Raw genomic sequence first — 24,022 nt, 5'->3', positions numbered from 1 at the left:
ACTAACCCAGCCGGCAATAGGCCAGCTGGGCCAGTGCCGCCAGATACTAACCCACTGGGCCGGTGCCGCCAGGTACTAACCCACGTCGCTGGCTGGGCCGGTGCCGCCGGCTGGACCGGTGCTGCCAGATACTACCCAGCCGGCACCATGCCGGCTGGACCGTGCGCCAGGTGCTTGCATTACAGTATATGATTATACAGTAGCCAGTATATTTGCAGAATAGTACAGTATATAATGCAGACAGAAAACTATAGTATATATTACACAGTAGTTATTTTCCAACATACCTTGTGTATCCTTGCACAGTCTATTGCTGAGACCAATTCTATATTGAAAGAATAGGATTCCTTTAATGCTCTGATTAGAAATCAGTTAATAACTTACCCCACAATATTAAATAATTTAAGAAGGGTCAGTGGTAGTATACACTTTTTCCATCCCTGGAGGCTAGAACTCTTCTCTTTTAAGTTTGCTCTGATCAAGGAAACTCTATAACCTTAATATTGAGGGGAGGTCATAGCAACCTTCCTATGTTTGTCAGGTTGAGGGGTGGGGGAACGCCCCCACACTCCCAGGTGAGCTCTCGCAGGGTGAACGACCTCTATAAGAGGTTGGTTGGGGAGACAAGCTGGTACGCTCGCTAACCTCAACCCTCTCCTCAACTTTAGGATAGCGATCAAAAGAGCGCTTAGGAACTTTAACCCCTGGCGAGAATCATGTTTCCTCACTTCCAGCGGATAAGCTCTCCTATTCTTCTTGCTGGAAGGGAAGGGACGTGACGATGCGTAGAGCCTCTCCGCATTCAGCGTTGGAACCAGATCATTTCATAGTGTGTAAAGGAGAAGGCTGTCTTGCTCACCTGTTATCCTAAAGGAGAAAGGCATGGCGCTTTCTTTACCCTAAGGAGTGAGGGATGACAGGGAGTTGAGCGCTTACACTGCTGCAGCGAAACAGGTGCAAACTCCGGAGAGTTACCTGTCTGATCGATCTTAAGGGAGACTGGTCTTGTGAAGCGCTGAGTACTTTGTTGTGCCCTGTGGGCAAGATGACAAGGTGGTGGGGCAGATGGAAACCTTCCACTTCTTTGTCATCTAGCTCCAAAAAGCCCTGCTCCGATGGGCTGGAGCATGGTATGGATAAATCCAAAACCTTTCGGGGGAAACCTCATGGAGGATACAACTCAGGGATAGATCGTTCCTCTCACAAGCGTAAGGAACAATCCTGACCTCCCCCTACTGATGGTGCATCGCCTCGCAAACTAGGGAGCTGCCGCTCAAAAGGGAGGGTCGGAGAAGACCTTTCCTCTCGCAAGCAAAAGGATCGGTCAACTCCTCCTTCCAATGACGCATCGCCTCGCAGACAAGGGAGCTGCCGCTCAGAAGGGTGTGTTACATCCTCCTTCCTCGGAAGATCAGACTGAGCAACACTGGAAGGCGAACCTTTCGGTTGTTCAGATTGCTTCTCCTCCCTTCGGACCCACCTGGCAAGAGGATCAGCTCCCTGAACAATCTAAAGAACTAATCCGATGCCTGTACCCGAGACCTGAGGACCACGTAACAAGTCACTCCGAGGAGTGCTTGTCATCAACTGCTCATGTTCTCCCGCCGAAGCAGGGGGAACATAGGGGAGAGTTTGAGGAAGAGGACTCGGCACTCGAGTGTGCATGCACACCCAATTGCAGGACCTCCTGTAGCTTCTCCTTTCACGGAGGACCCATCAACCCCAAGGAGGGCCACAAAAGACAAACAGTGTCAGCCAAGAGACTCTCCCGTAGAGGACTCTCTCACTGCCCCTCTAGGGGAGGCAGTGGAAGGAGACCCCACACGAGGTTGTCCCAGCGTTACAAGGACGCCACTCGTTCTCGACCGTTCCCCGGGCCCGGACAAACCTGCATGGTTGATCCTCATGGGTAAGCACACCTGAAAAGGTAAAGAAAGAGAAATCAGTTCCAGCCAGTTTAGATTAATGGGAGAGTGAGACACGTCTACACTCTACCGACCCAAATTAAAAAGTGAAGGCTAGTCATCATTGCTGGTAGGAGCAGGGTAAACATACCACTGCTACCCTCTGCTAACTAGCGGTGGGTAGTTAAACCCTGTAAAACTTTTAGTTTCGACTAGTTTTCAGCTTCGCCGAAATAATAATAATGCACTCTCAAACAGCGGAAGGTTTGTATTTTGCGTCGGGACAATGAATCTCTTATTGCTAACTTGAAAAAAATAATATACAACTTACGAGCTAGTAAGTCAGTGGTCTTTATAAAAACACAAAGGAAAAATATCATTTGGGTCTACAGCTCCATAAGCATCAGGTTCCATCAATAGTGTTTTAATTTCACAGGACCAAAAAGCTAAACTAGTTAGTTTAGCCTTAGAAATGAGAAAGACTGAGTTTTTCATACTATGCTTACTGTCAAATGCATCAGCCAAAAGGGTTACCTGCATAAATCCAAGACCAGCAAAAAGAAAAAGGATCCACCATCTCCGTTTATAAACTTTCACTTCTAAGCTAGCCAACATCAACGATGACTCTAGATCGTGGTCTGAAAAACAAAAATGGTTGAAAGAGAAGACTGTTCAGATATCTAGATATCATGCATCCACAAATAAATAATCATACTCAAATAGATACACTATGCATACAATACTGAATTGAATACTAGTAAACTGATATTTTAAATAAAATATTTGTTTGCCTTAAACAATTTAAAACCTATAGTTTCTATATAGATAATAAGATAGCTGTAATAAGCAATCTATCTTAAATAATTTCACTTTTAGTTCATTATCATATGATTACCAGAACCTCAGATATGTAATCTAACAAAGGTTATCAATGACATAAGCTACAGTTCTCTTTGGTAAATGAAAATGACCAATTTTAAATGTAATTTGTAGTTTTCCTAGCTATGCAAACCTGAGTACTTCAAAATAGGGAATGTCTTAAACAGAGTTTGAACGGCCACTCAAATTGTTAACGAGGTAGTTAACGAAAGCTGGTGAACACAGGCAAGTAGCCTGGTCCACTCTCCTGTCAAAGACTAGGAGGGGTGGTTGGGGTGAGAAGTTTAACTTTAAAGGACTTAGGTTTGTATAGCTAGGACAAATAAAAATTGCTTTTTAAATTTATTTATTCCTACACTTAAACAATCATTTCATCCTTTGAAATAGGGAGAGAGATACTCATTGGCCAGTCTCCATGGTCCCATCAAGAGCGAGGGAGATGAATTCAGCAAACTCGTATCAGACCATAAGGATGAGAAAGTTGATAAGGCCTGGTCAGTGCCTGGTTATGTAGCCAACCTGATACAATACTCAGTCAATAAAGGAAACTTCTTCCACAAAAGGAAGATGCTATCTGGAATGAAATACCTGGTGCATGATAGCCAATATGTTGATATTCATTTATATCTGCTCCTCCTTAGGAAGGAGGGAGAACTACTGTACTTCTTACAGATTCCGTGTAACAAGAATAGTGCTCAGAAAGTAGCTTAACGCCATCAACGTGAGATCCAATATATAATGGTACAAATGCCTTGTCCACAAGTGAAGGGAAAAGAGGGAAAGAAGAAGCAGAAGAGCCAGTCATTCTACCTTTCCTCCAGACTTACATCAAACACATTAACATTGACAAGATGCTTTCTGTCCCATATGGGAGCAGCCACCATTAGGGCAATAACAAGAAAAAAGACTTGTGGGTAAACTTCCTTGAATAGACGACTGTGAAGGTTGTTTGGGGTTTCCAAACTATTTCATCACCAATCTGACTCCAAGATTCTTCGGAGTCTAAAGCAGGACCAACTCACCTGACTTTGTGAGCTCTGGTTCAAGTTGATATCTGGATCCTCTCAATGGTCAAAGAGCATGCTCTTGATTGTCTCAATACAGGACCTGAAAAAACAAAAATTCCTCCTGGACACATGGAACAGTGTAATCTAGGATTTCAAAGGTATGGAAGTAGACTTGAAATTATCCCTCTTCCTGGATGGCAGTTAAATCCACTCAACCCTTATGAAGTCTGAAGAAAAAGTCTCGTGTAAAACCTCCATCTAAACTTGGGTACAAATATTAAAGTAATCTGAATAAAAGGAGGAATGTAACAACCTCTCACTATAAAATTCAAACCCAGTATACTTTGTGGCAGTAAAAAGCACAGGAGAACAATCATAAGCACATGCAAGCTACAGAGGATATCAGTTCAGGTAGAGCTGGATGAAAACCAAAAAGAGGTGGAGTGACACAGAAGTTACCACAACAATGATCTCAATAAACAAGCCAGAAAACTGTCTGTCTGGTGTATGATGGGACCACAACTGAACTCCACTATTGATAGTGGAGTTCAGTTGTGGGCCCATCATACACCAGACAGACAGTGATGGTCTAGTTTAAGAGTGATAGCAAGCACATATACTAGTCCTGCCACTGACTACATGAGACTGTAAGCAAACAAGCTGATCACCAAATATGGGCATATTAAGCACCATGGGCCTGGAAGATGACAAGGATGACATTAATGAGCTTCTCGAGGAGCACCAAGAGGAAATTATGACTGACGACCTGAAGGAGTTGGAGGCCATGCAAGTGAACGTCGCTGAGAAAAAGTTCTCAAGCGGCGAGGAGGATGACCCTCTGACAACGGGAGAAATCAGGGAGGCACAACCATAAAATGGCGACTTTTGTAGCAAAGACACTCCCAGAAAAGGTTCACACGGTTTGTGCTCTCAAGTTTTTATAATTGATGTTTGCACGAGTCATTTCAGGAACATTTTAAGAAAGGCAGAAACAAGCTTCCTTTGATACTAGTAGGCCAAGAGAAAGCTGAAAGTCATAAAAAAAGTGAAAGTGATGAAGAAAATGATTATACAGTATTTAGAAAATACAAAACGTAAAGTAAAAATAAAGAATACAAAATTAGAAAAAGGCAAAAAAATTAACTTTAAGTTTACTGTAGTGTTAATATTTTCTGCCATTTGTTTATGGGTTTCATAAAGTTAAGTGTCATTGTTTTCTGCAATTTTTATTACAATATTTTCTATTTATTATTGCATTTTTGTACTGTCTGTTCTAATTATACAGTGAACCCTCGCTACTTCGCGGTTCGACCATCGCGGATTCACCACTTCGCGGATTTTTTCCATAACCCATATATATACAGTAACATATATATATATATATATATATATATATATATATATATATATATATATATATATATATGTATGCATGTATTTATGTATATATGTATGTATGTATATATGTAGGTATGTATATGTGTATACATATAAATATATATATATATATATATATATATATATATATATATATATATATATATCTAAAGTAGGAAGATGTGATGTAGTTCTAAGGGAATGGTATGGGAAATATGTCTTGGTAATAAGCAAAGCTCTATCTCCAGTTTGTTTCTTCATTATGATCAGAGATAAATGTAAACAAAACATTGGTTGCCATTTTTTAACGTGCTTTTTAGCGTGTTTAGGAAACGCATGATATAAAATTGCCTTTAATATTTGTGCCTGTTTTAGTTTAGGGTACTGTAGTACATGCATTAAGCGTTCTGTACATTAAAGGGTAGTTTGTTAACAGTACTACGTACAAGGGAAGGTTTTAAAAGTCTGAATATACATGTTGAATAAATAGGTAAATATGGTGTCACTACTTCGCGGATTTTCACCTATCGCGGCCGCGTCTGGAACCTATCTACCGCGATAAACGAGGGTTCACTGTACACTTAATTTACAGGTTATTAATGGTTAGATGATTATTGAATGATCCAAATGGTTGTATTTCATTGTGTTTAGTAGAGTTTAGCCTTACTATGAAAATTTAATGTGGTGTTTTTGTAGGGGTTGGAACGAATTAGGATATATACATGTAAAAGGCAACTCAATGCGAAAAAATCACAATATGAAAGTCCCTGTATTATGAGGCATTACTGTACAGTACAATGAGCATGCATACACAGATGAATGCACATGAGTGCGAAGTGGTAAGTGCTTGGGAGAGCGAACAGGTGAGAGCGCTTGAGGGCAAAAAGGTGAGCGAGCTCCCACATATGGATGAGCGCATGAAGACCCGACAATTGCACACTAAGAGGTGAACGTGAGCACCTTGAAGCATGAGCACCAATAGATGAGAACATGAACAGGTGAGTGCCCGTGCCTAGATGAATGCCTGGGCTCAGGAGAATGCTTGCTAACAGGTTGGCACGCATAATGGGGAGGTGTGTGTAAGTAAAGGGCAGGTCATGGTAGATCTGTTGAATGCTCGCTAACGGGCGAGCGGTGCGGGCATAGGCTCTTACACAAGTAAGCTTTGAAGAATTCTCTTCAAAGAAGGAGGGCGTATGAATCCTCAAAGAAGAGGACAATATACTCACCCTCATCATAAAGGACAAGGTTGATGGAATAGGACTAGGTGGAGAGGAAGGCTGAATGTGCTTCATTCTCTTACTCGAGGGCATCATAGGTGAAACTTGAGACGTGGACGAAGGAGCTGTAGAAGGTGAGGATCTGCAATCAACTCCACCTTCCTAGGTCTTGGGATGATCTGAGGGGATTATGTTGACATTCTCCTCTTCAGGGATCACAGGAGAAGTTAAGGCCATGAAGAAAGACCTAGTCTTATAAATCGCTAAGGTTAGCATGAGCTTTTCTGCTGATGGAATGCCCTTTAGCCCTAGGGAAGGAAACAGAGGTTTCAGGGCATCGTCCTTCACTGAGTCACCATCGAAAAAGAATCTTGGGCTCACTCCGTATTAACAGGGGTTTAACTACCTCTCTAGGTAAAGTAGACAGAATTGCCTCCTTCAGAGCTTGTCCTAATGTTACATCTGAGTCGCCGTCTTTCTCCATCATCCCCCCGGGATGGGTAAAGGAAAAGGTTCAGAAGAACAAGCTCCAGAGGTAAGATAAAAATGTTTTGCAGAACTCTCCGACTTAGAGGACGACCCAAAAAAAGAAAAGAATCTCGCTTACCCTTCTTCTGCCTCCTCTTGCCATACCCAAGCTACTGCAATGATAACCACTCTATATATTCCTTGCAGGGTTATGACTCTGCAGCCATGGCTCCTGCAAGAGGGGCATAATGAATGGAGGTCCAATTAGCTCCTACTCATAAATGTTCCATAGCTAGGACCCGGAACACCAGGCCAGGATCGTATGCCCACACAAGGTTTCTCCATTATTCCACTCAATCAGCACACAGAAAAGAAAATATAAAAAGCCAAGTTTTGTCGTACAGAGAGTACGTCTGTATAACTTTGCCACTGAAGTCAAAGTGTCTACTTAGTGAGCTGGCAAGAGGGTTGGGTTTCCCCCTTCGTACCACTAACTACCAACACCTCATTATAAATTCTAACAACCGAGTTTCCCGCTTCACTGAAATCATACTCCTATTAAAGGAAGAAAGTTTGTACTTGTGTTGAAACAATCCATCTTTTCATGTGAGGTACTTTACCCAACAACTGAAACCATGCAGTACTGCATAGTAGATCCAGTCTGTCTTTATCATTACCATAAAATGTTTACAAAAGTAATTTGCTAATAAAATAAGATAGAGCGAGAATTACATTACTTCTGTATTCCAAAGTTGAAGCTTTTAAATTAGATATTTAATAGTATTCACAAGCAATCTCATAGGCTAACGACACTAACCTGCTGGCAAAATTGCAGTCATATCATCTGGTACTGAAGGCATCTTGAACTCCTTTTTATTTATTAATTCAATACTGGAAAAAAGAATAAAGTTATTAGAAATCCCATTACACAGTATTCTCAATGTGTACATAGTTTTATAAAGAATCAAATCACTTTGAAATGACAAATTCGGAGATGATTTTGCATTTTTCCTAACCATACAAACCTTAGCTATTTACGTTGGGTTTACTTTCGGCGTAGCTGAAAATGACGAGCCAATAGATTTTTAACGAGGGTTAACTAACCCCGCGCTAGTTAGCAAGGGGGTAGGGGAAGGGGTAGCTTGCTACCCCTCCCCCCCCACACACCGGTGAATTGTCTCAATTCACTTAGAGGTAAGACTTGTCTTGGGGAACAGGGCTGGCGGGCAAATATGTGTAAATAGCTAAGGTTTGTATGGTTAGGAAAAATACAAATTATCTCCAAATTTGTCATTTGTTCCGTAACTGAAATACAAACCATGCTATTTACATTGGGAGGGTGGAAAGTCCCCAGCCTTACTGGCTTTGGCTTTACCCGGGGACTCAGAATCCGAGTGAGTAGCACTCGAGAAAAGGAGTCCCTTGCATCTCACAAGTTCCTTGCTCTGCAAGGAACGTGGGGCTTACATAAGTTGTGTGTGGAGGAAGTGTGACTCGTCCTAGGAAGTTGACCTGGAGTCCTTTAGATGGAATCCTAGGCTAGGACGTTCCCAATACCACCTCGTCAGGGTATGGGGGACGCGACAGTATTAATTTAATACTAGGAACACAAGGGAGCATGGTTTACCTGCAGAGGTTGAGGTCAGCTATGCAGAGACCAGGGTGCTGCATTCCCCAAGAGAGGGGAGGATGAAGAAAGAAGTAAGGGCCAGACATACTCTTTCATTCACGCAGACTAAGACCGGGTAACAGTGCCCTCAACCTTCTGCTACTTGTCCACTAAGGAGCCTGAGGTTAGACCAGATGTTATGCAGCCACCATGGGGCCGATAGAAAAGGTATCGAGGCTCCTGTGGGTCACGTCCTGCAGGTAGTGGGCTGTGAAGGTCGTTTGACGCTTCCAGACCCCAGCTTGTAGCACCTGCGTCACAGAGAAGTTTCTCTTAAAGGCCAGGGACGTAGCGATGCCCCTGACGTCATGTGCCCTAGGGCGACGTGACGGAGGAGGGTCAGGATTCAAGGCGTGATGGATAACCCTTCGAATCCAAGCCGAGATGGTGTTCTTGGTGACCCTCCTCTTTGTCCTTCCTGTGCTTACAAACAACGCTTGCACGCGGGGACGAACTGCAGCTGTCCTCTTCAAGTAACGCCTCAGTCTCCTCACTGGGCATAATAGCAGATGGTCTGGGTCACTTGTTACAGAACGGAGACTCGTGACCCTGAAGGAGTCGAACCGTGGGTCCGGCACTCCAGGGCTCTGAGTCTTGGCAAAAAACTCAGGGACGAACCTGAACGTTACCTCCCCCCATCCCCTTGAATGGGCGAAGTCGTATGAGAGACCATGAAGTTCACTAACTCGTTTGGCAGAGGCCAACGCGAGTAGGAAAGCCGTCTTCCAAGTCAGATGGCGATCAGAGGCCTGGCGTAATGGTTCGAAGGGAGGTCTCTTCAGAGCCCTGAGAACCCGAACCACGTTCCATGGAGGAGGTCTCACTTCCGACTGAGGGCAGGTAAGCTCATAGCTACGTATGAGTAAAGAGAGTTCTAGCAAGGAAGAAATGTCCACTCCTTTCAGCCTAAAGGCCAGACTTAAGGAGCGATAGCCTTTCACCGCCGAGACCGAAAGGAGCATTTCTTCCCGCAAATACACGAGGAACTCCGCTATTGCTGGAATAGTGGCATCGAGTGGAGAGATACCCCTCCCACGACACCAACCACAGAAGACTCTCCACTTCGCCTGGTAGACTCCCGTGGAGGATTTTCACAGGTGACGAGACATTCTTTCCGCAACCTGTTGCGAAAAGCCTCTCTCCGTGAGGAGACGCTGGATAGTCTCCAGGCGTGAAGCCGAAGCGAGGCTACGGCTTTGTGGAAGATGTTGCAATGTGGTTGTCTGAGTAGCTCATGTCGTAGGGGAAGTTCTCTCGGAAGTTCCGTCAGGAGTTGCAGAAGGTCCGGGAACCATTCCGCGTGATGCCATAGCAGAGCTATTAGGGTCATAAACAGGTTGACCGATAGTCTGGTCCTGTTGAGTACCCTTCTCATCAGACAGAACGGTGGGAAGGCGTACACGTCGATGTTGTCCCACCGCTGTTGGAAAGCATCTTACCAGAGAGCCTTGGGGTCCGCGAACAGGTCCACCGTCGGGGAACCCCACAAAGTCAGGACTTTGTTGGCTACTGAGGATCCAAAGACCACTCGGTACTCACTATCTGCGAAGCCCTGCTCAGACTGTCGGCGAGCACATTCCTCTTGCCAGGAATGAAGCGAGCTGATAGTGTTATCGAGTGGACTTCAGACCACATCAGAATCTCTACTGCAAGATGGGATAGCTGTTGTGAAAAGGTACCTCCCTGCTTGTTGATATAAGCCACTACCGTGGTGGTGTCGCTCATCACCACCACGGAGTGGCCCGCCAGGGTCCGTTGGAACTGTTGAAAAGCCAGATACACGGCCTTCATTTCTAGCAGGTTGATGTGTAGGTACTTTTCTGATTCTGACCAAAGGCCTGAGACCCTCTGGTTCAGAATGTGGGTCCCTCACCCTTCTTTTGACACGTCCGAAAACAGTGTCAAATCCGGGGGAAGGACGAGAAGATCCACTCCCTTTCGTAGGTTTCCGTCGCTCAGCCACCACCGCAGGTCCGCCTGTTCCGTGGGCCCTATAAGGACCAGAGAGTCCGGGGAATCGGAGCCCTGACTCCACCGGGACTTGAGCCGCCATTGCAGGGATCTCATCCTGAGACGGCCGTTCGGGACCAGACGGGCCAGGGAGGCTAGGTGACCTAAAAGACGTAACCATGATTGGGCTGGAAGCTCTTCCCGCCTGAGGAAGGGCTCTGCCACCCTCCTCAGACTTGCTATCCTGTCGTCTGATGGAAAGGCTATGTGGAGATTGGTGTCTAATAACATGCCTAGATAAATCAGTCGCTGGGACGGCTGCAGAGAGGACTTCTCGAGATTTACCATGATCCCCAGATCTTGGCAAAGACCCAGAAGCCTGTCTCGGTGTCGAAGAAGGGTCGACTCCGAGTCTGCCAGGATCAGCCAGTCGTCCAGATATCGGAGGAGACGGATGCTGTTCCTGTGCGCCCATGATGAAATCAGGGTGAACACTCTGGTGAACACCTGAGGTGCTGTGGAGAGACCGAAGCACAGTACCTTGAACTGGTAGGTCTTGCTGTCTAGGCTGAATCTCAAGTACTTCCTGGAATACGGATGGATTGGGATCTGGAAGTACTGTACGCGTCCTTCAGGTCCAGTGTGTACATGTAGTCTTGTGGTCTCACTGCAAGTCTGACCATGTCCGCTGTCTCCATGCTGAACTAAGTTTGCTTGACAAACTTGTTCAGGGCTGAGAGATTGATGACGGGTCTCCACCCTCCAGACGCCTTCTTCACAAGAAAGAGTCAACTGAAGAAGCCTGGGGAGCCGTCGACGACCTCTTGGAGAGCATCCTTCTTGGGCATGGTCTCGACTTCCGCCCGAAGGGCCAGCCCCTTTGCCGATCCCATGGCATAGGAGCTCAACGACACTGGATTCGCTGTCAGGGGAGGTTGAGATGTTGTGAATGGGATGCGATAACCTTGGCCAATCACAGAGATCGTCAAAGAATCGGCCCCATGTTGCTGCCACCTGTGCACGCAACTTTGTAGGCATCCCCCCACAGGTGGACACGCGGGGGGACTGCCACTCCTAACGTTTACGGCCACGGCCGCTCCCTCTAGGAGTCTTGCCTCCCCTGGAGGACTTACCACCCCTCTTGTCCTTGACAGGATAGGGCTGAGGCTTAGACACCTTCGTCTTAGCTGCCGGAGCCTGCTTCGGTGTCCTGCGAGGCTGCTGTTGATGTTGTTGCGGAGCTGGAGGCTTGTAGGGCCAAGATGCGAGGGCCCTTTGGAGGAGCGAATCCTGGTTCGACTTCCTCCACCTCTCAGTTGTGCGTTCCACGTCCTTGGGTTCAAACAAGCTTCCTCCAAGGATGGAGGAGTGTCTGAGCCTGCAGACATCCACGGCGGGGACCTTCGGATGGAACTTCTCGGTCACCGCATCACGATGCTTCAAGATCGAGTTGGCCCACAGGTTGGTAACCTGGTGGGCCAGGAACTAAATGCAGCGAGTGCCCGAGAGGAGGAAGGTCTCCTCGGAGCACAGTAGGATACCCAGAGAACCCAGCCAGATGTCCAGCCACGAAGTGGCCTGCATGGCACACTTCGCGACCTTCTCCTGGCTCAGGATCTCCGAAGCCGAGAATGTCACCTGCCGGGAGGAGACCTTCTCAAGCGGAGTTCCCCTAGTGAGCTCTTCCACCGAGTGGTGGAGGGGAAGAGCTAGGCTGGACTCCCCCATGATCTCGAAATACCTCCTCTGCTGTAAACGAGGAGGTGGGAGGAGTCTGTTCCCGGCAGAGGAACGGCTGGAGGAGGCAAGGTCCGAGAGCTGAGCTTCGACCTTGTCTCTGGCACTCTTCACCCCCTGTGACCAAGGCAAAGCTGCGCTGGCCCTCGGGGGTTTCTGGGTACCATAGACTTGGTCTAGGACCGTATACTTGCCTTCGCGAGGGGCGATCTCCGGGTCCTTGAACCTGTTGAGTTGCCTCATCAGATTCAAGACCTGCCAGAAGGTATGCTCAGACTCATGCTGCTCTCCTCCCTGTGGACTGGCAGCTAAGTCTCCCGTCCCCAGAGGCTCTTCTTGGGGAGACACGTGGACGTTCTCCCGGGGTCTGGTTGGCTCTGAACGAATCCGCGAAAACGACTTAGGAATCGTCTTTGAGTCCTTGGGTTCCCTCCTGGGCGGGATACAGGACTCCAGTAAAGAGGTCTGGAAGGTACCTTCCACGCGAGACGCTTCTTTTCCTCGAGGCGGGGTTTCTCCCATTGGTGTCGTGGGAGAGTCCCTCACCTCGCTGGACTCTCCTGAGGAAGGGGATGGAGCCTTCCTGACGGACCTCTTAGGAGCCAACTTCTCCCTGGGAAAAGTCACCACGAAGTCCACTCCTCTCCTTCTCTTCAGCGGGGGCGAGTATGTCCTTGGCTTGAGTCCCAGATCAGCGAGGGCTGGCTTCACAGCCTGCACAATCGCTTTCATCAGGTGACCAAACCAAGTCTGACAGTTGACGGACGCAGTGTCCGTAATTCCCGCTGGAGGGAAGGGGATCGCCTGATCCTTTGGAGTGGACGCAACGGGGCCTACCTGTAAAGAAGAAAGGGAAGAATGTTGCCTAGACCTCTCCGACGACTCATCCTGGTCCTGGATGAGAGACCTGCGCTTGCGCGGTGGCTATCCTGATGGCGATCTGGAAGTACGCGTCCCTGTCGCAGGCACGAGCTGCGGAACTCAGCGAGAACAGGGGTCGCGCTGGCCCTCGCGCGATGGAGCATTCAAGGAATCGCGCGCGGGTGGCTGCTGGAGCGCGGGCGCGCAGTAGCGGGGATAAACGCGCGCAGGCGAGTAGGCACGCTGGTGAGGGGGCGCGCAGGTGAATAAGCACGCGAGGGTAGAGGAGATCACTGCTGGTCAGGAGAATGGTGAAGCGCAGGAGATCGACGGCGCCCTGGAGATCTATGGCGCGTGGGAGAGCGATGGCTAGCGATGGCGCGTTGGCGAACGTTGGAGCGTTGGAGAACGATGGCGCGTAATACGCGCGGGCGATCGACCGCGCACAGGCGATTTGGCGAGTGTGCGCGTCGGGGACCTATGGCAATCCAAGTCATGGACGCGCTGGCGCGTTGGCGAGCGCTTGCGCGCAGGAGATCGTTGGCGCGTAGGAGGGTGTCGACGCGTAGACAGCTGGGGCGCAGGATCAGGTGGCGAGGAAACGCGCAAGGGCGAACGCTCGCGGACGGGCTCAGGAGATGAAGGCTCGTGGGCGCGCAGGAACTCTTGAAGTGCGCACCGGAGAGCGTGTGCGCTGTTGCGCAGGCGAAGATGGACGCACAGGAGCGCGTGGGCGAGGCAGAGGAGTAAGGTCCTTGCCTGCGTCCAGATCCGAAGATCTAGGGTGCGTGGGCGAGCGTTGGCACGCAGGGCGCGCATCAGGAACAGGGTGCGCAGGTGCGCGCTGACGAGCAGGAGATCGTGTGCGCTCAGGAGACCGATGGCGCGCTTGGCGCGCAGCAGGAACAGAAGGGCACTGGCTGCTAACAGGGGAGCGCTGGCGAACAGGAGAGAGCTGACGATCAGGAGAGCGCTGGCGAGCAGGCGAGCGTTGACGAGCAGGAGCGCGCTGGCGCAGCGAGTCTGGTGGCTGCAACTCAGGAGAGCGCTTGTGCGCTACTGCGCGCAAAGGAACCCTGACGCGCAGGGGAAGTACCCACACCGTGGGAGACATCCCTTTGTCCCGAAGGGACCGGTGCCCGTCGGTTGACGAGGTTAGAAGGCGCCAGCTGCGCATCTGCGCCGGAAGTGGAAGATCGCGAGCGATCTGCGGAGAGGTCCAAGGACGTGGCTGCTACGGTCTGCTCCCGACAAGGAGAATCCTCTGCAGAGGAAGGCGGCGGAGACGACTCGAAGAGGCGCCTCTTGACTCCCTTATAGGGAGACGGGAGGCCACTGCGGCGAAAAGGACGACGAGCCTTACGGCGAAGGCGGCCTCGAGGAAGGTCATCCACATCGTCGGTCCTCCGAAGAGGAGTCTCTGTCAGTGCGCTCTCCCGAGGAGGAGGCGCACCCGCAGGAGAGACCGTGGGACTCAACTTCCTCTTCGAAGGATGTTCGGAAGGGGGAGCAGAGCCTTCAGCAACGTCCGCAACAGCAGCAGAGGTTTGACCAGACCCGTCGGAAGCCTCTGCCACAACCACGTCAACAATAGACAGAGGGTCTACCTCTGCTATCACCGGCGATTGTTTGACAGCAGCCCCCAACTGGATAAGGTCAAACAGGGCTTCCTTGGAGGGCAAGCCCTTTAGCCCCAAAGGAAGCCCAGAGCTGAAAGAGATCATCATTAGACACAGCATGGTCATCATAATTAGAATCAAAATCCTCCCACGGAGGAGGAGGGGGAGCCGCCCCGCTATGGGAGGCAACGCCCTCTCCCGCACCCCGAGATCGGGAAACAGAACAAAGGCCTACGCTACCACTCGGCGGTCTCTCACGAGAGGCCGGCCGAGTGGGAGCTTCGGAGGAGGTTTGGGCGGCGGAAGAAGAGTCCTTGGAGGCTTCCTCTTTCAAGGCAACCCTTGAAGGAGAAAGGTCTCTCTTGGACTTCTTCTTATGCCACCGGGCAAACCTCTCCCACTGGGAGGTAGACCACTCCCTGCACTCACTACCAATGACGCAAGATCATGGGGTCAATCGCTACCGCTAAACAAGACGACGGGCTGTGGGTCGATAATTCACGATGGGGCGATTCACAACTCGCTGGATGAGAAAGCAGACGATTCAAGCTGAAGCAATTCATGCACCGTTGGACGTTTATGCTCTGACGGTGCTCGACACGTTTATTGATAAGGCGAACAGGGCTTGCATTCGATGGAAGAAACACTCCAGTCAACAGCCGAAAATTGGCTTGTTGTACAGTGAGTCGGCGATTGAGGAGAGGGCAATGGTTTACAGGACACATGCGAACACTGAGCAGGCGCTTCACACATGGGAAAACGCTGTCGGGTAGGAGAACAATGTAGAATAGGTCCCGACGCTGATGAACAGGCGATTTCCGAGAAGATGACTAAGCAAGCGATTCACGAGCTACAAGCGGTTCACGAGTAGTTGGCAATTTACTAGTTGTCGAATAAGTGGGCAGTTCACAAGCCATTGGTTGGCCAGATGGTTCACGATGGACAGGCGATTTACTTTTACAAGCTGTCGGATAAGTGGGTGATTCACGAGCTGTAGGTAGATGGCCGACCTGATGAGCAGGTGAACGTCGAGCAGGTGAACGTCGACCAGGTGCCTGACGAGATGGAGAATGATGCCGTTGAACTGCTGCTGGAAGCTCCAGCAGAGAAATGTGACCCTTATGAGGAGAGACATTCTCTGGAGGAGATCGTGAACGATCGCTTGAAGGAGACTAACGAACCAAAGTTCGTTGAGGAGAAACCAAGGTCGACAAAGAAAGCGAGGGTCGGGAACCAGAATAGGCAGGCGGGGCAAGTTCCTCTGAAGAGGAAAGCTGCGGATGTGAAGAGGCGTCTCTTTGCCAATGGAGCTTGAGCACCCTGAAGGCAAAGAGGACAAACATGGCAAGGTCTTCTGCTACCAACACAACGCAGTTGAGACATGCCTTGGACTTTGCTCCCTCCACGCTGCCCCCAAAGGAGCGCAGACCTCGGCAGCGCCGGCAGATGAAGTGGAAGACGCAGCCACTGGATCAGCTACAGGGAAGACTGCTCAGCAGGAAGATCTCTGGAAGGACTCCAAAGAGGTGTCTCTATGGGTGGTCTCTCTCGCAAACGAGCGAGATGATCACCTGTAAGAGAGACAGCAGAGATGATGAAGGGAAGTCCTCCCTCGGAAGGAAGTAACAGCCCAACACCTGGGGGAGAAAACTCTCCCTCGGAAGGGAAAGTAGTCCAACCCTTAGAGGCGGGCCTCCGGGCAGCGCTCTTTGCTTCCCATCAACAGGCATCGAGAGCTACTTGAGGGAACATAGCCAGAGCTAATTTCTCGAGAATAGCTTGTTGATCAGGAGCTGCCACAGGCACAGAAGAACAGAAAAGTGATGGTGCCGTGACAGCAGATTCCCATGGAATGAAAGGCACTGCTCTTCTATGATGGCTATAATAGCCGAACGAAGAAGAACGGCATTGCTAACAGAGTAAAAATAAAACAAACTATGTAACAAAAACTCCCTCGAGAGAAGCAACTAGTACGCCGACGGGAAAGGTGTCCACCAAGAAAACAGACATAAATTAAGGACTGCGCACTCCCTTCCCCAGCTGACATCAACGGGGGAAGGAGAGCGGCAGTGCAAAAACTGTAACAAAACAAGAATTAAAATTAATTCATTCAATTGAGAAAATTAACTACTAAGGAGAACCACTCAACCCTCTGGAGGGAAGGGTGTTCCCCGCGGAGATGAAGCTGAAAAGTTAAATAACAAGAGCTATAATTTTACTCAATTAATGAAGAAAACCATTCGGAAGCTAAACCTAACCCGCGAATGGGAAAGGTGTTACTCTGCAGAGTATACTGCCGGCCGCCCACGAGTGAGCGGCGAAGATGTTCAGAAAGAACAGGACCAAAGTCAAGCACCAAAAGGTCCGCACTCCCTTTCTCCAGCAGATTCCTCTAAGAACACGTAGAGGGGAAGGCAACGATAACAGCCGAATGGAGGAGTATCCAAACGATGACGATTCCCTTGAGGTGGCGGTCGAGTTACACGGAATGCCATTCGCCAACGGGATGATCGATGTCCAAAGGAGAAAGGTTAGAAGGGAAGGTTCTCTTTCATTGAGAACCTGCCGTCATATCCTGTCACACAGCCAAACACTGTAAAGAAAGCTTACAACATACATATAAAAACATTAAGAATGTTTTCATATACAGTCCATAGAAGAAAAAACAAATTACAAAGACAAAAATTAATAGCAGTGCAAAATAGGCGAGGAGGTAACAACCACTCTCCCTCCGAGCCAAAGCAAAGTGAAGCACAGCCACAGGCGTGTGAGGGAGAGGGGTAGCTGGCTACCCAACCTACGCTCCCCGCTATCTAGCGGAATGGGTAGTTAACCCTTGCTAAAATTCTAATGGCTTGGCCTTTCAGCTTTGCCGAAAGTAATACCCTAATAAATAGTGTTGGTTTGCATTCCAGTTACGGAACGAAGTGAGGGTTTGAATAGACTAGAATGACAGAACAAGTAAGTTACTAGGCTCAATTCCCCATTAGTCATAACAAAAACTGTCAAAATAGCCAGCACTCATCCATTTCTTCTATCGAATTCCAGTTTCGCAAGAAATTGGTCTTTTATCCAATCAGAGTTTCAGGTGAATATTTTGGCCTTACTAATTAATATCTGTCAACATGATTGTTGTTTTTGCCATCTCATTTTTTTTTTTTGCAATACAACATAATTCCTGACTTTCAGATGAACAACAAATAATGAAAACAGGAATAAAAACAAATATATTGTTGTATTTACAATATTAAAAAACAGTGGTCTGAAACAAATGAACCTATAAGGTTTTAGTATTTTTATCATACCTAAGAGTCAGAAAGAGAAAAAATTATGTATTTTTCCTCACAATGCATTGCCACAGCCAAATCCCAATGGGAAAATAACTTGCTTAGCACCATTAAGGCGTCCTCAGGACTTTGAAAATACTGGTGTAAATATCACCGTAATTATTAATTTCTGATTGAATTGCGTAACTTTTTCCTATCAATAATCTCAAAAAGATATCATAAAGAGTTTAAAAAATTAAACATCCAATGGTGGTTTAAAAATCTTCAACAATGCACTGTACAGTACTGGAATTGATTCTGAAACAAGTAGGCCAGTACTATATACAGTACATTCATTAGTCTGTAACATCCAAAACTCTTATTAGATATTTAGCTTAATTTCTTTAATGATAGACAAAGCTATTGTAGGCTCTTCACCTAACAAAAATTGGTAAAATTATAGAACAGTGCAATAAACGTTTAGCAGAAAAAACTTGATTAATGTAATTTGTGGTGTTTTGAAATTTTCTTAAAAAGATTTCTGGCAGAAATCCATAGTTTTTGAGTTATGGTGGGTCGAATACCATAATTGAAAAGCTATGGCTTTGCGCTCTGTACCATTACCACTTACGTTTGAAACTCCTTAAAATATACCGTGTACCAGTCTAATTGTACGATATTTAAATTAACCCCTCTAAACTTTATTTCCATGTCATCAACTCCTTTAAACTTTAATTCCACGTCATCACCATGATAAAAAAAAAAAGGTTACTATAACCAAAACCGAATACAGTCATAGTAATGAAGCACGGTCAAAACACTAGAAATTTTGCTTGCCAGGACTTCCGGACGCAATAAATATCCTGATTTTCCATCCCATGTTCATCATATTACAAATGCCTCCTTACTTAATTGAGTTGATAATTTACTGGTTTTTGCTACGCCATGGCACGCTTCACTCATAATTAAACATGATCTCATTGCTCCTATGTTCTGGCACACAATACAGTACATGTTTTGCTATGTGTGTTAGCCCCATAGGTTGGTATTTCGGTGGTAATTATCAATCATATAATCTTAACAAAGAGCTGAATACACACTGAGCAAGGATCTGGCACAAGATCTGGCAGTTATTTTAGACTACTGGAAGCATTTTAAACATCATAGATGCTATCTGATCAAAGAAGTGAGTTGTAGCTTCACGCTCTAGCCTCTGTTCGAACATAGACTTGGCTTCCATTTCCCATTACCAGACTAAACATATCAACACCCGTTTCCACCCTAATCTTTCATTATGCATATATTGAATAAAATGAGCTATAATTATACTGTAAATTCAATTATTGAAAACAAAGGAGCCATTGTATATCAGTAGCCAGTTCTTTCCGTGTGGATTAAAACTGGACATCAACTAACCTAAACTTCCCCCCCTAACATAACCTACAAGCCATGTCCTTACCTACTTACTTAATGGGAAGGTGGGAGGGCTAACAACACCCTGCGAGCGCCCTTACACTGCCGTATTCTAAGTTAGCCGTAATCATACATACAGGTGGCCGCTATCATATATACACCCCAAAACAAATAACAAAGAGGTTTAGAATATAAAACAATGGGCCCTTTACTCTGTTCGGACAAGTAACTTACAACAGAAGCACTACCTGTGTCTTTTTCTGAACTACTGGGTGAAAGGAGACGTCTGTGGTATGTGCTATGATGATAAAATGGATCAAAACAGGAATTGTTTATTAAAATTTGTAAATTCGTTGTTTTTTTTCTAGTAGTAAATGGGAGTCAAATTGGTGTATTTGCAAATATATATTCAGCTATGAAAGTTCCATTGTCGTCACTAATAATGCATTGTCTATGTGACCAAAAAATACAAGGAAAGAGGTCATATAATTATTCTGTTGCTTTTCAGATATACCTTGATATCATGTATTGGATTGGCGTGGAATTAAGAATTTCCAAGCCGTGATACCAAACTTCCTCCTGTAAGTAACCTGGGGGTAAGCGCTGCTTAGGGCTCGGTAAAGGAATAGCCTCAAGGATTTGGTTAGGGAGGAATGAAAGGTCAACATTGAAGCTTACCATAAGACCTACTTTAGGTTAAAGCTAGTCCAGCTGTATAATAATCTTATCATACTATATTTCACATTCAAACTGGGATATAGTCTTTGATAATGCAAAAATGGACAATAAGTAACGCACAAAAGAGAATTTCCCTACCTAAGAGAGAGAGCGCGACGTCATAATCAGCTGATATCCAAGCGTGTAGTAAGGGTTTCTTTGTTTACAACAACAACCAGGTTTGAAATGGGTACGTTCTGTATCATATTTCTAGTGTTTTATTGGTAATTTATTTTCCATAGAAGTTGGTATTAAAGTTGTTTTTACAAAACCAATTATTCGGTATTTTTCAAGAATATTCCAACACAGACCAACGTCATATATTCATTCCACTATTCTTAAATAAACTTATAGTAAGAAACAGACCCAAAAGTACTGTATTTGGCATAATCCAAACGTCCCCAATTACGCAATTTCAGCCCGTGTTCCACATTGGGTGTGGAGTCTGAATCATCACCATCTCTACTTTACTTTATACCTATAACTCCAGTGGACATTATAAAAGAATGGCTATTATGTAGTTCATTCTGGGCTAAATCATTTGACTTATAAGGTAATCAACAACTGATCAAATTTGTCGTCATTTACAAAGTTTAACTTGAAGCTTAAAAAATAAAAGTTAAATTTTCTAGTTGGACTTGACAAAAGGGAAAAAAAATATAGAGAATCGGTTGGTTAACATAATTGATGTAAACCTTAGGTAGCATCAGTAATAAGGTTTTCGTAACAAGCAATCTAAATAAGCTAATGGTATTTGATGCAAAACTGGGCAACTTCGTTTACTCTCTCTCTCTCTCTCTCTCTCTCTCTCTCTCTCTCTCTCTCTCTCTCTCTCTCTCCTCTCTCTCTCTCTCTCTCTCTCTCTCTCTCTCTGACATATGCATACACGCACGAAAATGACAACGAACTCATCATTTATCTGCAGCAATTAAATGAAAGGCAGCATCAACACATAAAGCATGAAGCAAACGATAAGCTATTATGGTTATGGAACAAATCTGCTAAGTCACTGTCTTGTAAGGAAAGGCTTAACGTTAGTACGTCAGTAAGTGTGGGGCAATCAAAGAAAATTCAACATTAGATTTATTTGAATTCATGCATTACTCATACTGTGGCCTTTTGAAAAATACGGGGAAATTGCTCATTTTCAAAGTAAGTAGTAAAAGTTGGGAGGTTATACGGCAAGATGGAATCAAAGAAACGGGAACGGAAGTAGGTTATAATAAAAGACTGAAAAGTGAATGCCACCTTGACCCAATGGGATGCTGTAATGAACCCCCCCCCCCCCCAAAAAAAAAAAAAAAAAAAATAATGCCTATAGAACGCTGCTTGGCGTGCAATGACGGGACTACTATCTGTTTTGACGCTCTCACTATTTTTAGAATGATATGTTGTTAATCTATTCCCATCATTTATTCATTTCCTTATTTCCTTTCCTCACTGGGCTATTTTTCCCTGTTGGAGCCCTTGGGCTTAAAACATCTTGCTTTTCCAACTAGGGTTGTAGCTTGGCTAGTAATAATAATAATACCCCACTATGAGAGAGAACATGGAGCATGGCAGTCTAAAAATAAAGAAAAGTTTACAAATAAATATTAAGACAAAGGGAGCATTCGTAACCTACGCAATTTCTCTTCATTATTATTATTATTATTATTAATATTATTATTATTATTATTATTATTATTATTCCTTGCTAAGCTACTACCCTAGTTGGAAAAGCAGGATGCTATAAGCCCGGGGACCCCAACAGGGAAAATAGTCCAGTGAGGACAGGAACAGGAAATATTTTAAGAAAAGTAACATTAAAATAAATATTTTCAACATAAACTATATAAACTTTAACAAAACAAGTGGAAGAGAAATAAGACAGAATAGTATGCCCGAGTGTACCCTCAGGCAAGAAAAAATAAGATTTATTTGTTATACACGTAATATATTTTGTAATGTTTAGTATGATCTCGATTAAACTTCGATTAATTACTCTCCATTTAAAGTAGCCGTCGTACAGGTATTTTTACCAAAGGCCCAACTAAGCTTGGTTGTGGTAAGTAAGGTATCTTAGTCTGAGGCTCTGAACTGATGGACAGTAATAGACACCCCATTTTCGAACTCGATCCCTAAATTCCATCTCTACCTGCTAACTGGATTTCGGGGCAACGACAAGGCCCCTCAAATTAATAACTATTAACTTAGAGATTCTCTCGAATGCTTCTAATTTAGCAATTTTGTCACAAATTATAAAGTCAAGTAGCCAACCCATTCGACAATTTTGCTAGACGGAGGAAGTAGCCTTTACACCTGTCTTTGATTTTTGAGGAGAAAGAATGACAAGGTAAGTTGTGTTGTCAATTTCGAAAGTGTACCGTCAAAGTTGACAAAGTTTTTCTAGATAAAATTCTGAAGTACAATAACATTCATAATATTCGATTAAGCTTTGCAAGGAGTGATCTATGAACGATTTGCCATCTTAGTAAAGAAATGAAAGTAAATTAGTTTCCGGGGAAAAAAGTTTCCATCGCTAAAAATCTAATCTCGCACCAATTACATAATTGCATATCCTTATTCATTAACCACGATGATAGGACAACCATTATGTGGAATTATATGGTATTCAAATAGTACTTATTATCTGCCAATTAAACCAAATGACAACTGTTTACCCACAATTTCTGCTTTGTTTAAAATTCCTCTTATCTTTTGTTTGGGTCTAGAAAGAGATCTCACTATGGAGTGGATGTTATCGCTTGCTCCCGATAAGGCTGTTCGACATCATTAACACTACTTCGTTATCACTTGTCGTATAAGATATTCATTATCAGAGACGCGGAAAGAAAATAACATGTGCTCAATTGCACGCACATGAATGAAATATTTACGCGTATTTACAAATAGGCTATTCCACTGTAGGTAGGCCTACATGCTTTTCAGTAGCTGTCCTTTTACAAAACATGGCCCACGAAAGACAACCTGATTTTACCTATAGCATATATATATATATATATATATATATATATATATATATATATATATATATATATATATATATATGTATATATATATATATATATATATATATATATATATATATATATATATATATATATATATATATATATATATATATATATATATATATATATGTGTGTGTGTGTGTGTGTGTGTGTGTGTTATTAATAACTCGAGGAATGGTTACAGTGCGTCATCTGAATCATACACCATGGCAGAGCTCATGTTTCACAGTTCTTCTTGGGTAAGAGTGCAACACACGAATGTTCTGGTTACCATACACTAAAATACTTTTAAAAATTAAACGTGACGCAAAAACTTTCACCACTTTCAACATAAAAGCCTAATAAAAATAATTAAGGAAAATCTTTGGGGGTAAGAAAAAAAGTAAATTCTGTGTAACTTACACACGTAAATTTCCAACTTTAATCTAGCCTATACGGTAAGCACCCACGTTCACTCATACACAAAATACACTAGTCTGCGAGTTAATAACACATCAATAAATTTAATGACCAGCCACTATTGAAATACGAACTTCGGTTACAAATGCCTTGCGTACAATCACCTTCCACCCAGGGCACCGGGCAGCTGAGTGAGTCCAAGCTACGACAGATTGTTGTTTCATACTGACGCCATGTCATAATATATCGGCTGATAACGCTATGCCTCTTAACAGTGTTAACTTTGGTGTCATCTCGCCCAAAGGGCGTTGTACTAGCCGCCCTTGAATATGGTTCGATGGCCAATGTTTAAATACCTTGGTGTGTATATATATATATATATATATATATATATATATATATATATATATATATATATATATATATATATATATATATATATATATATACTGTATGTGTGTGTGTGTGTTACTAAAACTATTTTTTTGCGAGATGAAACCAGTCACCCTCATGATATTTTTG

The 24,022-nt window shown here is 45.0% G+C and overlaps 1 protein-coding gene across 3 annotated transcripts in view; it reads right to left on the bottom strand.

The window, feature by feature from the left end:
- The window catches only part of LOC137634088 (solute carrier family 49 member 4 homolog), a 78,774-nt gene extending 55,066 nt beyond the window's left edge, over positions 1 to 23,708 (bottom strand). Inside the window, exons 1-3 of one of the 3 annotated variants that reach the window (XM_068366307.1) lie at positions 23,665 to 23,708; positions 7,673 to 7,746; positions 2,439 to 2,542 (exon numbers count right to left, since the gene is read on the bottom strand). In XM_068366307.1, the coding sequence (XP_068222408.1) occupies positions 2,439 to 2,542; positions 7,673 to 7,715 (147 nt within the window). In that variant the 5' untranslated portion in view covers positions 7,716 to 7,746; positions 23,665 to 23,708. Of the gene's footprint in view, positions 1 to 2,438; positions 2,543 to 7,672; positions 7,747 to 20,186; positions 20,330 to 23,503; positions 23,622 to 23,664 lie in introns of those variants that run through there. The other 2 variants (XM_068366306.1, XM_068366305.1) reach the window with 2 other exon arrangements.
- Between the last annotated feature and the right edge of the window lie 314 nt (positions 23,709 to 24,022).

Source organism: Palaemon carinicauda, chromosome 44, assembly GCF_036898095.1.
Source record: "Palaemon carinicauda isolate YSFRI2023 chromosome 44, ASM3689809v2, whole genome shotgun sequence".
In the NCBI taxonomy this organism is placed as follows: domain Eukaryota; kingdom Metazoa; phylum Arthropoda; class Malacostraca; order Decapoda; family Palaemonidae; genus Palaemon; species Palaemon carinicauda.
This window is presented reverse-complemented; position numbering and strand designations above follow the sequence as displayed.